Below are 15,411 nucleotides of genomic sequence, written 5' to 3'. Positions count from 1 at the left end.
TATCGCCCACCTCCTGGAGCTGTGTAGGATATAATATATCGCCCACCTCCTGGAGCTATGTAGGATATAATATATCGCCCACCTCCTGGAGCTATGTAGGATATAATATATCGCCCACCTCCTGGAGCTGTGTAGGATATAATATATCGCCCACCTCCTGGAGCTATGTAGGATATAATATATCGCCCACCTCCTGGAGCTATGTAGGATATAATATATCGCCCACCTCCTGGAGCTATGTAGGATATAATATATCGCCCACCTCCTGGAGCTATGTAGGATATAATATATCGCCCACCTCCTGGAGCTGTGTAGAATATAATATATTGCCCACCTCCTGGAGCTATGTAGGATATAATATATCGCCCACCTCCTGGAGCTATGTAGGATATAATATATTGCCCACCTCCTGGAGCTATGTAGGATATAATATATCGCCCACCTCCTGGAGCTATGTAGGATATAATATATCGCCCACCTCCTGGAGCTGTGTAGGATATAATATATCGCCCACCTCCTGGAGCTATGTAGGATATAATATATCGCCCACCTCCTGGAGCTATGTAGGATATAATATATCGCCCACCTCCTGGAGCTATGTAGGATATAATATATCGCCCACCTCCTGGAGCTATGTAGGATATAATATATCGCCCACCTCCTGGAGCTATGTAGGATATAATATATTGCCCACCTCCTGGAGCTATGTAGGATATAATATATCGCCCACCTCCTGGAGCTATGTAGGATATAATATATCGCCCACCTCCTGGAGCTGTGTAGGATATAATATATCGCCCACCTCCTGGAGCTATGTAGGATATAATATATCGCCCACCTCCTGGAGCTATGTAGGATATAATATATCGCCCACCTCCTGGAGCTGTGTAGAATATAATATATTGCCCACCTCCTGGAGCTATGTAGGATATAATATATCGCCCACCTCCTGGAGCTATGTAGGATATAATATATCGCCCACCTCCTGGAGCTGTGTAGGATATAATATATCGCCCACCTCCTGGAGCTGTGTAGGATATAATATAATGCCCACCTCCTGGAGCTATGTAGGATATAATATATCGCCCACCTCCTGGAGCTGTGTAGGATATAATATATCGCCCACCTCCTGGAGCTATGTAGGATATAATATATCGCCCACCTCCTGGAGCTATGTAGGATATAATATATTGCCCACCTCCTGGAGCTATGTAGGATATAATATATCGCCCACCTCCTGGAGCTATGTAGGATATAATATATCGCCCACCTCCTGGAGCTGTGTAGGATATAATTTATCGCCCACCTCCTACCTCCTGGAGCTATGTAGGATATAATACATTGCCCACCTCCTAGAGCTATGTAGGATATAATATATCGCCCACCTCCTGGAGCTATGTAGGATATAATATATCGCCCACCTCCTGGAGCTATGTAGGATATAATATATCGCCCACCTCCTGGAGCTATGTAGGATATAATATATTGCCCACCTCCTGGAGCTATGTAGGATATAATATATCGCCCACCTCCTGGAGCTATGTAGGATATAATATATCGCCCACCTCCTGGAGCTGTGTAGGATATAATATATTGCCCACCTCCTGGAGCTATGTAGGATATAATATATCGCCCACCTCCTGGAGCTATGTAGGATATAATATATCGCCCACCTCCTGGAGCTATGTAGGATATAATATATCGCCCACCTCCTGGAGCTATGTAGGATATAATATATTGCCCACCTCCTGGAGCTATGTAGGATATAATATATCGCCCACCTCCTGGAGCTATGTAGGATATAATATATCGCCCACCTCCTGGAGCTGTGTAGGATATAATATATTGCCCACCTCCTGGAGCTATGTAGGATATAATATATCGCCCACCTCCTGGAGCTATGTAGGATATAATATATCGCCCACCTCCTGGAGCTGTGTAGGATATAATTTATCGCCCACCTCCTGGAGCTATGTAGGATATAATATATTGCTCTCCTCCTGGAGCTATGTAGGATATAATATATCGCCCACCTCCTGGAGCTATGTAGGATATAATATATCGCCCACCTCCTGGAGCTATGTAGGATATAATACATTGCCCACCTCCTGGAGCTATGTAGGATATAATATATCGCCCACCTCCTGGAGCTATGTAGGATATAATATATTGCTCTCCTCCTGGAGCTATGTAGGATATAATATATCGCCCACCTCCTGGAGCTATGTAGGATATAATACATTGCCCACCTCCTGGAGCTATGTAGGATATAATATATCGCCCACCTCCTGGAGCTATGTAGGATATAATATATTGCCCACCTCCTGGAGCTATGTAGGATATAATATATCGCCCACCTCCTGGAGCTATGTAGGATATAATATATCGCCCACCTCCTGGAGCTGTGTAGGATATAATATATTGCCCACCTCCTGGAGCTATGTAGGATATAATATATCGCCCACCTCCTGGAGCTATGTAGGATATAATATATCGCCCACCTCCTGGAGCTGTGTAGGATATAATTTATCGCCCACCTCCTGGAGCTATGTAGGATATAATATATTGCTCTCCTCCTGGAGCTATGTAGGATATAATATATCGCCCACCTCCTGGAGCTATGTAGGATATAATATATCGCCCACCTCCTGGAGCTATGTAGGATATAATACATTGCCCACCTCCTGGAGCTATGTAGGATATAATATATCGCCCACCTCCTGGAGCTATGTAGGATATAATATATTGCTCTCCTCCTGGAGCTATGTAGGATATAATATATCGCCCACCTCCTGGAGCTATGTAGGATATAATATATCGCCCACCTCCTGGAGCTATGTAGGATATAATATATCGCCCACCTCCTGGAGCTATGTAGGATATAATATATCGCCCACCTCCTGGAGCTATGTAGGATATAATATATCGCCCACCTCCTGGAGCTATGTAGGATATAATATATCGCCCACCTCCTGGAGCTATGTAGGATATAATATATCGCCCACCTCCTGGAGCTATGTAGGATATAATATATCGCCCACCTCCTGGAGCTGTGTAGGATATAATATATCGCCCACCTCCTGGAGCTATGTAGGATATAATATATCGCCCACCTCCTGGAGCTATGTAGGATATAATATATCGCCCACCTCCTGGAGCTATGTAGGATATAATATATCGCCCACCTCCTGGAGCTATGTAGGATATAATATATCGCCCACCTCCTGGAGCTATGTAGAATATAATATATTGCCCACCTCCTGGAGCTATGTAGGATATAATATATCGCCCACCTCCTGGAGCTATGTAGGATATAATATATCGCCCACCTCCTGGAGCTATGTAGGATATAATATATCGCCCACCTCCTGGAGCTATGTAGGATATAATATATCGCCCACCTCCTGGAGCTATGTAGGATATAATATATCGCCCACCTCCTGGAGCTATGTAGAATATAATATATCGCCCACCTCCTGGAGCTATGTAGGATATAATATATCGCCCACCTCCTGGAGCTATGTAGGATATAATATATCGCCCACCTCCTGGAGCTATGTAGAATATAATATATCGCCCACCTCCTGGAGCTATGTAGGATATAATATATCGCCCACCTCCTGGAGCTATGTAGGATATAATATATCGCCCACCTCCTGGAGCTATGTAGGATATAATATATCGCCCACCTCCTGGAGCTATGTAGGATATAATATATTGCCCACCTCCTGGAGCTATGTATGATATAATATATCGCCCACCTCCTGCAGCTATGTAGGATATAATATATCGCCCACCTCCTGGAGCTATGTAGGATATAATATATCGCCCACCTCCTGGAGCTATGTAGGATATAATATATTGCCCACCTCCTAGAGCTATGTAGGATATAATATATCGCCCACCTCCTGCAGCTATGTAGGATATAATATATCGCCCACCTCCTGGAGCTATGTAGGATATAATATATCGCCCACCTCCTGGAGCTATGTAGGATATAATATATTGCCCACCTCCTAGAGCTATGTAGGATATAATATATCGCCCACCTCCTGGAGCTATGTAGGATATAATATATCGCCCACCTCCTGGAGCTATGTAGGATATAATATATCGCCCACCTCCTGGAGCTATGTAGGATATAATATATCGCCCACCTCCTGGAGCTGTGTAGGATATAATATATCGCCCACCTCCTGGAGCTATATATGTAGCAATATATTGACTTGATATAAATAGGGCTTTTGTACCGAAATAAACAATTAGTCTTGTCAGTGATATCACGGATTTGTTTCAGTTCAAAATTGAGTGAGACGAAATCTCATTCCAAGCTGCTTTCTTGGCATAGTTAGAAAGATGCAGGGCTTAGCTTGGCATGGCATGCAATAGAGGTAGGTATTTGGCAGGGAGTGTCCTGTTGTATGTGGTTGGAGCTGTCAGTAAACACACCCCTGCAAACAGCCGGCACACCTTAATCTGACTGAGCTTCACACCCTTTCAGTGAGCAACTGAATGTGGCTGACTGACTGACTGCCGAGTGAGAATCAGTTTTTAAACTGTGAGAGCACTGGTTTCCTCGCATGTTTTACAGCTTCTGGGTCCCTGGAGAAAATTTTCAGTTCACCTTTATCAGAAAACAATTTCTGCAAACAGCTATGTCAGCTTTGCAAGCAGATGAGAAGAGGACAGGGTCAAGACACTACGTGGACTAAGACCACATGGTCAAACAATTGATGAGGACTGTGGATTTGCAGTGATACATGGTCAGCAGTGAAGAAAAGTCTCAATATCTTAAGAATAGTTGGCAGATATAGACATGCCAGTGTTTACTTTCTTGTTCAATAATACCGAATAGTCATTATTGTCCACTTAGGACCAACTGGTCAGTACATCCACAAAACAGAACAGATAGTAGCAAGACGTAACCACTGAAGTTCTTGCTATTGCCTGCACAAATCCAGCCTGTACAGAGTGTGATACAGATTCACAACCAGAAGAAATTGTGTTTTCCAAACCGCACTCTGTTCAAGAGCTTCTTCAGGAATTTGACGAAAGCTACCGCCTGCCATCCCCACCTTCGATATGAATTTTAAGACCTTAACTAGCCCAGTGGGCATTTTGCGTATCCTGCAAGTTGTTTTTTCCTGCATCGCCTTCAGCTTAGTGGCCAGTGTGAAGGCATACACCGACTCCTATGGATCTTGGAGTATGTTTACCTGGTGCCTCTGCTTCGCCATAACTATTTGCATCATCGTGTTGGAGTTGACTGGTTTGTGCCAAAATGTTCCCATCTCTTGGGATGATTTCACCTCTGCATTTTCAATGCTGGCTTCCCTGATGCTCTTCACAACTTCCATTATGTATCCTGCTGTGTACCTACAGGGAACCTGTACTGGAAACAGCTGCGGCTGCCGTGCTGGAGCTACAGCCATGTCCATCTTGTGTTTCTTTGCTTATGCCATTGAGGTAGGCCTCACCCGAGCAAAACCTGGGGAGATCAGTGGTTTCCTGTCCACCATACCTGGTTTACTTAAGGTTTTTCAAGCCTATGTGACCTGCGTCATCTTCTCCCTTCTTCCTGGGTCCTATCCACTTGCGGGAATCCAATGGTGTGTGGCTGTGTACTCCATATGTTTCATCATCACCACACTCGTAATTATCCTCACTATTGGGCGCCTCTTACCACGGCTGCCCATTAACTTTGAGAAGATACTAATTGGTTACAACATCCTGGCTGTTGCAATGTATATTACTGTGGCCGTTATGTGGCCTTACTACTGGTTCAAGAACATACCCACTAGACCATCAGACCCTGGCCAGGGACAGGCTTGGGATAATATACTCGGGGTAACATTTCTCACCTACATCAATCTGATTGCCTATATTGTGGACTTAGTATACTCCACGAGAATGGTTTTCTTTGTTGTGCCTGCATAAATCCTACATTTAAAATACCTGTCATCAATTATATAACCAGGCCTCAATATTTTCAATCACCCACTAGCCATTGGGAGACTTTCACCCCTGGTGAGTGTACCATTGACCCTCCAGGTTTGCAATGGCTAGTAACTTTTAAGATCTGGCTAGTAGCCTTGGAGTTGAAATTTTGAACCCTGGTATAATCAAATGAATATATATATATATATATATATATATTTTTTTTTTTTTTCATTTTTTTTTTTTATTTACAAACGATTGTTTCATTGTTTGAGATTTACAACAGTGAAGTCTTTTTATTGGTAGCAATGTTTGTTAACAACATCTAAAGTGGCAAGATGAGATGTACTGTACATACCATTTCATGGAAAACCTTGCAATTGCAGTAAACATTCCTTTTTTAATATTTTCATTAATATCTCATGTACTGACATTTTTTTTTTAATTCTATCCCTTTTCTTATTATTTGTTTTAATTCAAAAAACGAGCGCACTAATGGTGATACAGTAAAGAGATATTTCCTCTTCCCCTCTAAAACATAAACACTAAACCAGGGATGGTATATTAAAAGGGACACTATAGTCAGCAGAATTACAGGTTACTGTACCTGTTCAAACGTATGTTTAACCAAACATACGTTTGGTTAAATTGGAATGCTTAAAAGGTGAAATTCATTTTTCATTTGTGACATGTGAACCCTACATAAAATGTAGGTTTTGCATAATTATCAAACACTGAATGTGAACTGGATTCTCTCTGAAACCCGTAGAAGGTAAAATCGCTAAATAAATTTACCTGTGTTTTGATGGGGAAACTACAGAAATTGTCCATAGCTGTGCAACAGCAGCACAAATGTTAAACTATTAAAAATAATAAAATAGTATTAATGTAACACATAACATTGATGAAATATTCACATAATATGTATTTTGTGAGGTCAGGTGCCCTCGAAGGCACAGTCAGGGTTTATGTTTAATTATTTCAACTTTTAAGTGCAGTTAATTGTAGATTATGCTAACGTAGTGTACTTATAATCTTAATTTTAATAATGACAGGAGGCGAGTATTTTGCATGACTTTCTTTACTCATGCTTCCAGCAGCACAAGTCAATCATTAAAACTTTAAACCAATCATAACAGTGCATAACCATATAAATAGCCTTGTATGTCACATGATTTCCTCTTTCTTTGGTGACAGACTAGTCCATGTATTGTCTCGAAACAACAACAAAAAAAGTTCGTAAACATAAAATAGTCCAAACTTGTTCCATGGTAGTTTCAAACTGATAACTCATAACGGTATTGGAACTTGATTCGATAACTTCCACAGCTGATGTGTCTTATCCGGAATCCATAACTGTCATCATGCTGCAAAAAACAGAAACGAGTGTAAGAGGATGGAAGTAGACTTATGTCCACATGATATCATCGTTACCGTGTCTATCCATATCTAGTATCATAAACGTTAATCTGATATGTACTATCTAGAATACCATAATACAGTCTATCCTCATCTATAAACCATTAACTAATACCATACAATATACGGTTATTACCTCCAACTTTATCTCTATTCTCTTGATAAACTATAATAGTCATAACTGATCTATAAAACGTTGACATAAGACAACCCATAGAAACGGGAGTGGAGGGTGGGAAAATACTCGCCTCCTGTCATTATTAAAATTAAGATTATAAGTACACTACGTTAGCATAATCTACAATTTTATTACATGACAGGAGGCTTCATATTTTGCATTTTTAAAGCTGAGGTAATAGAGAGAAAGATGCGTGTGTGGTTTGACGAAAATAAAATAACCGGAAAGTATCTTCCCGTGTCCAGTCCGCGGAACGTAATATATCCGCTAGGGATGCTCCCGCCGAGAACGCTCGCGATGCGGCTGCGCCCCTGACTGAGTGGGCTCCGAAATCCGTTTCTACACCCGCTAAGGATAGGATCCAACGTACCCATCGCGCCAGTGTAGTGGTGGTAACCGGTTTATAAGGTTTGGTGTATGACACCAACAGTTGACCTCTGTTAAAAGCACGAAGGTTTGCTGTAACCTCCACGTAACGAGTAAGTGTGGAAACTACACATAAACGGAGAACCGTAGGAAAAAAGGGATAAAATATAGATGTCGAATTAGTTTTAGTTCTTCTAGACACCGTGAAGGTAACCCCTTCCGGTGTTATAGAGAAACCGTTCACGTCGAACGCTCGTACGTCCGAGACTCGTCGAAAAGAGACCAAACATAGTAGCAAGGTGAGTTTGGCCGACAGCTGCCGTAGGGATAAGTCTACGTTGTCTGGCCAATTCCTAAGTAAACTGAGGACCACCTCTACATCCCACATATGATTATACTTAGGTTCCGGTGGTCTGGATAGTCTGATGCCTCGTAGAAGGCGACATACCAAAGGATCCTGACCTACCGAAGAACCCTGTATTGGCACGTGTGCCGCTGAAATTGCTGATCTTGCCACATTAATGGAACGATAGGATTTTCCCTCCGTGAAGAGGTTTGACAAATAATTCACCACTGTGGGAATAGGTGCTGTAAAGGGATCACAGTCTCTTCCCACACACCAGCGGGTCCATGTGTTCCATGCTGATATGTAACTGCGTCGGGTACCTGGTGCCCAGGAATCCCATAAAAGGTCTTTAGCTGATTGCGATAGACCTTCGACGGACCAGGTTCCCCTGAAAGACTCCAAGCTACCAGTTCCAGATTCTCTTGTAGTATTAGTGGATGCGGTTCCCCTTGCGGGTCTGTCAATAGAAAGGGGAACGATGGTAGGAGTAGGGGATGGTCCTGTGTTAGGGCTAACAATTCCGGAAACCACGCCTGGCTCCTCCATAATGGTGTGATGAGTACCATCGAGATCTTGGTCACTCTGATGCGATGGATCACTCTCGCTATCATCGCAAATGGTGGGAATGCGTACGCTCCCTTCGGGGGCCACTGTTGTAGGAAAGCATCCACCGCTTCGCATTGAGGGTCCGGCAGCCAGCTGTAATATCTCGGTAGCTGTGTATTCGTCCGTGACGCGAACAGGTCCACGATCAGTGGTCCTCTGATGTCTTTCACTGCTGAAAATATCGACGTGTCCAGTCGCCAGTCGCTGCCGTCTCTCCAGTGTCGAGAGAACCAATCTGCCGTGATATTGTTGATTCCCGGTAGGTATTCCGCCTTGATTGAAATGTTGCGGGGAATACAAAATTGGTATATCTCTTTCGTCGCCTCTGTCAGGTTTTTTGACCGAGCTCCCCCCAGGCGATTTATGTATTGGACTGCTGAAATGTTGTCCATACGTAGTAAGATGCAGCAGTTCGTCATCTCCTTGGCCAGACTGCGAATCGCAAATGATCCCGCTATCAGTTCCAGACAGTTGATGTGGAGACCCTGTTCCTCTTGGGACCATGGACCTCCTATGGATGTGTGGGCGCAGTGGGCTCCCCAGCCCCAAAGGCTCGCGTCCGACTCCAATACAAAGTCCGGGTTCTTCCCGAAGATGGCTTTGCCGTTCCAGGCTTCCATGTGGAGTAGCCACCATCGAAGTTCCGTCCGAGCTTCTGTGGAGACGGGAATCCAGTGGTCGTATGTGAGTCCTGCTCGTAGGTAGTGAGCCTTCAGTCTCTGCATGGCCCGATAATGGAGCGGGCCCGGGAAGATCGCCTGTATTGACGAGGATAGTAGGCCTACTATCCTCGCTAGTAGTCTGAGAGGTATGGTGTCCCTCCTGAGTATGCGTCGGATTTCCTTGCGAATGGCCGCTATCTTGGATGCGGGGAGGCGTAGAACTCCCGATTTGGAGTCTATCTCGAACCCGAGGAACTGAACTATCTGTGATGGTGTCAATGCTGATTTTTCTCTGTTCACTACAAATCCTAGTGATTCCAGAAAGTGCATGGTAAATCTCGTCTGAGATTGAATTCTGGATTTTGATTCGCAGAAGATCAACAGATCGTCCAGGTAAATGAGGCAACGTATGCCCCTTCCTCTCAGATGTGCCATGACTGGTTTGAGGAGTTTCGTAAAACACCATGGCGCCGAGCTTAGTCCGAATGGGAGACATGTGAATTGACACGGGCGGCCCTTCCAGATGAACCGGAGGAAAGGTCGACTCTCTCTTGCCATGGGGACCGACAGGTATGCGTCTTTTAAGTCTAGACGTGTGAACCAGTCGTGTTCTTTCAATAGGTCCCTCAGGTAGTGGATACCCTCCATTTTGAAGTGGCGATAAGCCACAAATCCATTGAGTTCTCGTAGGTTGATAACTGGACGATAGTCTCCCGTCTTCTTCCTGACTACGAACATGTTGCTGAAGTAACCTTGGTCGTCTGCGGCGAATTCCACCGCTCCTTTCGCGAATAGGGCTCTTATCTCCGTGTCTATGATGCGTATCTGAGTCTCTGACGCCCGTATGGGTCGTGGTCGTCTGGTCTGGTATGGTGTCTGTGTGAATTCTATCACGTATCCTCTCACGGTCTGAAGGATCCATGCGTCTGTGGAGATGTGTTCCCATTCCTGTGGAAAAAGGGACAGTCTGCCAGCAGTTAAACCAGAATGACATAACGGAAGACAGTTCGTGCTCACCTGAGTTGAATCGTCCCCGTCCTCTGCTTCGAGTGCCTCTGGTACGGAAGGATCCCCGTGTGAATGTGGCTCTTGTTGATGGGAAGAACTGTTGAGCCGCGTATGGACGGCTGGGGCCTGATGGCCAGAAGCGGCTGGTGGCTCGACCCCTCTGCCGACCAGCCCTGCCAAAAACACTCCGATTTGTTGGAGGGGTCCGAAAGACCTGTCTGATGGAGGATTGGGCCTTATTTAAAGTAGTAAATAGGCCGACGTGCTTCTTTAGTTCCGCCAGGAAGGGTTCTCCAAAGAGTAGTCCGTCTGCCCGAGGACCTAGTTCCTTCTTTCCCAGATCCAAGAGTTTGGTGTCTATCTTCAATAGAGCTGCCTTACGCCTTTCTGCGCACATGGCGGCGTTTGAATTTCCTAGGAGACAGATCGCTCGCTGTGCCCATTCTCTGATATCGTGCGCATCGAGGGGTGTCCCCTGAGTAAGCGCCAGGTCAGCGAAGTATAGTATCTTCGCCAGCGGGCCTATCATGTCTAGCATTTTGTCTTGGACCGACTTCATGCCTTTTTCAACTCCCTTTCGTGGGTCTCTGCCCGACCGGGACATAAACACCCCTACTGTGGTGTCAAACTCCGGTGTGATGGCAATTTTGTCAGGCAGTACGGGGCGCGGGCATTCTGCTTTAAGCTTAGCCCGGACTTCCTTATCCATTGGCTTCCGTAGCCAGAAATGTACAAATTGTGTCAAATGGTCCGGCAGGTTCCATTCGGACGATCTGGGGTGTCGAATCTGGCGAGGGTCGAACATGGGGTTGCCCGTCTCGTCTAGTAACACCCCGTCTTCGTCTATGTTTGTTTTGTGGGAACCCATGTTGCCGGAGTGGCTTGCCCATTCCTGACTCTGGCTGAACTCTCCGCTTTCCTGCGGTATGTCCTGCCAATCCTCCTCCTCATCCGAGGGTGAGTTCTCAGCCCTCCATTCGTCCATTATTTCCAACAACGGAGGTGATGATGGTCCCTCCTCCCCTGAAGAGGGGTCTTGTGTAGGGGAGTGATCCAGGTGTCTTGACTGGCGGTTCCGTTTACGCAGACTTCCTCCCTCGTATCTTGGGAGATTCCCACTGGAGCCCTTCCAGTGGCGTTTGGACGCCGCTGTCTCCGGCTTACGTTGTGTCGGATCTTTATCCTCCCTTTTTGATGGAGGTCTGGTGTCCGCCGCCTCCGGCGGTGACTGGGTTATCATCTTGGCCAGTGCCTTTTCCACCGATGCTGACACTGCAGCATTGATCATTGCCTGGAAGTCTACTGCTGATGTTGGGGTAGTGTCCGACATTATGTCAGTTTGTTCTTTCCTGTCTGTGGGGAGACAGAGTATACGTCAGTGCGTATATGGTTACACAGTGGCTTCCACGTACAACTGGGGTTCACCCAGGTACCCTGTCTTAACAGTCACTAGGGTTGTGCCTAGTGTATTATAGAGGGTTCAGCCTCTTAGTGACCGGGGTGTACGGTCAGTAATGGTGGGACGGAGCCCGGTATTGGTCGGGACGGAGCCCGGGTAATGGTCGGGACGGAGCCCGGGTAATGGTCGGGACGGAGCCCGGGTAATGGTCGGGACGGAGCCCGGTAATGTGAGGTATCGAAGACCTCAGTACGCTTGTAATGAATTCACCCTTTTTAGTAACTTGTGGAAGGTATTGCCACTGTGAGTTGCGAGGATCACCTCAGTTGTACTATGGAGGTGCCGCATACAATAAAGCGTACTTGTATTTATTATTATTGTCATATTCATTTATTAATTTAATCAGTGTTTCCATCTGTGTGTGCACCCCTGTGAACATCCATTTCATTGTATTGCAGCCTGAGCCTGATGGGAGTTATCCAGCTGGTTAAGTTTGTCAGCATATAGATCCACAGTGCAGTCTTTCCAGCCCAGCACTGTGACCACTTCCATTTACTTTCCATTCATTAGTCTGTGTAAACCTTTACACCAATATATATATGAGCTTGGCAAAACGTTAGGAAGATTATGTGTGTGTGCCAGTTCGTGGGAATCACGAACTGGCGAAACCAAGATGGCCGCCGAGGATCTCGCGAGATCCAAGATGGCCGCCGTTCGCGCGCAAATTTTGCCGTGCGGTCCGCGATCGCGGTCCGCGATCGTGGGACCGACGGTATCGGATGGCACCCCCCCGTGCCCCCCACCCACCCTTCAGTACCCTGGGACTAGTGAGAGCTGGCGGTTCCGCGCGATCGCGGTAAAACGCCGCGAATCGCGTGAGACCGACAGGCAGAGATGTCAGGGAAAATGGGTTCAAAACAGTAAAACGGATAGGTGATAAAACATATATATAAGGGTAGAGGGGCAATCAGAATAAAGGGGGTTAACAGATACAGTGTAGTGGCCCAGAGAATTAAAAGGGGCCACAAGGTAAAAACTTGCATAAATTGAAATAAGTAGAGAGCTAATACTCTGACCTGTGTCCTGGCTGGAAGCAGCAAAGAAAGAGGAAATCATGTGACATACAAGGCTATTTATATGGTTATGCACTGTTATGATTGGTTTAAAGTTTTAATGATTGACTTGTGCTGCTGGAAGCATGAGTAAAGAAAGTCATGCAAAATATGAAGCCTCCTGTCATGTAATAAAATTAGATGACCTTACATACATACTATTTTGATTTATTACCATTTACCCCTTTGATATACGTGACTCCTGATTATTTAGCTGGGCCATTTCAGTTACTTTGTATTCAGCTACAAGCTGACCATTTGTTTTGTCTTTTGATCCAAATACTTATTTCCTATCTATAGCAGCTTAATTTTCAATTTCACATTTTTTTTTTCTTTTGTTAAATAATGTTTTTATATTATGATTAAAAGTTAGATTTTAATTAATGGATAACATTATCAGTTCTGGAAAAAAACGTGTCTCCTAATTTTAAGAATTCTAAGTGAATTTGAAATTTTTTGCCTAGATTTTGCAGTTGGGTTTACAGTTCATTACGATTGGCTGCTTAGTGAATAAACTCTTAAAGGTGACAACATGTGCTATTCTGTGTACAAAGTGCAAGTAACATTCTTTTGGTGTCTATAGTGAATCATTCCCTTTACCTCTGTTGTAATTTCAGTTATATTTTTAGAGTTAAAAAAAAGACTCCCGAGCTGTTACAAAATTACAATCCCCATGATGATGCTCTGCCAGCCTTGATGGACTCGGGCACCATAAAAACCTTATCTCAATGAAGATGTGATGATGCCGGGAGTCCCCTGGCGCCGTGTTAAACCGTCCATTAGTGCGAGCAGTGTAACGGCAGCAGTGATTGGCTGAGAGCACCAGCTGACACTCTCAGCCTAGCACTGGCTGACCATCACAAGTAAATGATGGAAATGTACGAATATTTACGTGCGATAGGCAGCCAGTGTAGGCTGAGTGTGAACTGATGCTCTCAACCAATCCAGCACTGCTCACACTAATACTTCTACATTAGCCCAGAGCAGAATGTGAGGATGAGACCAGTGCCTGGGGACACAGTGTATAATAATAAATAATAACATAATATAAGTGTTTGAGAATACTTCAACATTTAAGGGTAAGATGGTCCATTTAGATGGAGATGTCCTTTTAAGCGAGGCAAAGCATTGTGGGAGATGTGGGTCTACAATAGATTGTCTGCCTACTGGCCGTAAAGTATTGGAAAATTAGCAAAATGTTATCGGAAAAGTGATTCAGTCTGGCGCAATTACAACAGAAAGAAACAATAAGCAGTGAATTGCAAATTACTGCCTCACAACCGTCTTGATTTTGGCAGGATAGTCACGCTTTTGGGAACACCAGGGAATTATTATTATTATTATTATTATTGCCATTTATATAGCGCCAACAGATTCCGTAGCGCTTTACAATATTATGAGAGGGGGGATTTAACTATAAATAGGACAATTACAAATAAACTTACAGGAACAATAGGTTGAAGAGGACCCTGCTCAATCGAGCTTACATTCTATTTGTCCACGACATTCATAGCACGCATCATAAGACATACTTGCGCTATGTTCAAGCACTAGGGCCCTGCAGGAACAACTGAAACTGTGCTCTCTGCAGGGTCTGCCCTCAGTGGGTCGGCCTTCATGACCGGTTTTATGATTGACAACAGGACCAGTTGGGGAGATGGGGGAGGGTGTAACAAGGTTAAAGGGATACTATAGTCACCAGAACAATGACAGCTTCATGTAGTTGTTCTGGTGAGTATAGTCAGCCCCTGCAGTATCCAGCACTGACGTTCAGCGTCTCCACGCTCCGCATTTTTAAGGGGAATAAAGGGGGGGGGGAGGGGAGGGGCAGACACTGAAAAAGTTAAACAAATTAGGGTCAGGAATAAACATTTATGTTCCTGACTCAACATTTATAAAAGTGTCAATTTGTATTGAAATCTGCACTTTTTGCAAAATGAAAAATAGAGAACACACTCATCACACATAAAGCAATTCTGCAAGTTAAAGCACTTTATGAGCAGAAAAAAGTGATTTGCACTAAAAAAATGCAAAAAACTCCCTCTGTGGCTATTACAACGGCAAAATATAAAATGTATATAAATACCCAGAAATAGGAAGTGCGAAGACTCCTCAATGTCTTCAATATCATAAACATAAAACCATAAATAGCACGACCTAAAAGTACAAAGGGAGACCAATAGTGCAGACAGAAAAAGCTAAATACATAAAAAGGGGGAACTATAAAACACTCACAAACATAGAAGTAAAAAGGCAGGGTATAGCCAGTCTTCTTCAAGTGCTTCTTTTCTTCTTGTATATGAAGATAAGTACTTAAAACAAAGCACAGAAAAAAACATAGTGTATAGCTGTATGGTATTCGAAAAAATGCTTTATTG

At 44.3% G+C, this 15,411-nt stretch overlaps 1 protein-coding gene across 1 annotated transcript; it reads left to right on the top strand.

The window, feature by feature from the left end:
* Nucleotides 1-4,509: 4,509 nt before the first annotated feature.
* LOC134571003 (myeloid-associated differentiation marker-like) lies at nt 4,510-6,138 on the top strand. Its single transcript, XM_063429034.1, has one exon. The coding sequence runs from the start codon at nt 5,083-5,085 to the stop codon at nt 5,935-5,937; it is 855 nt and encodes a 284-aa protein (XP_063285104.1). The 5' UTR covers nt 4,510-5,082; the 3' UTR covers nt 5,938-6,138.
* The last annotated feature ends 9,273 nt before the right edge of the window (nt 6,139-15,411 follow it).

The sequence above is a fragment of the Pelobates fuscus genome, chromosome 8, assembly GCF_036172605.1.
Source record: "Pelobates fuscus isolate aPelFus1 chromosome 8, aPelFus1.pri, whole genome shotgun sequence".
Lineage (NCBI taxonomy): Eukaryota > Metazoa > Chordata > Amphibia > Anura > Pelobatidae > Pelobates > Pelobates fuscus.
This window is presented reverse-complemented; position numbering and strand designations above follow the sequence as displayed.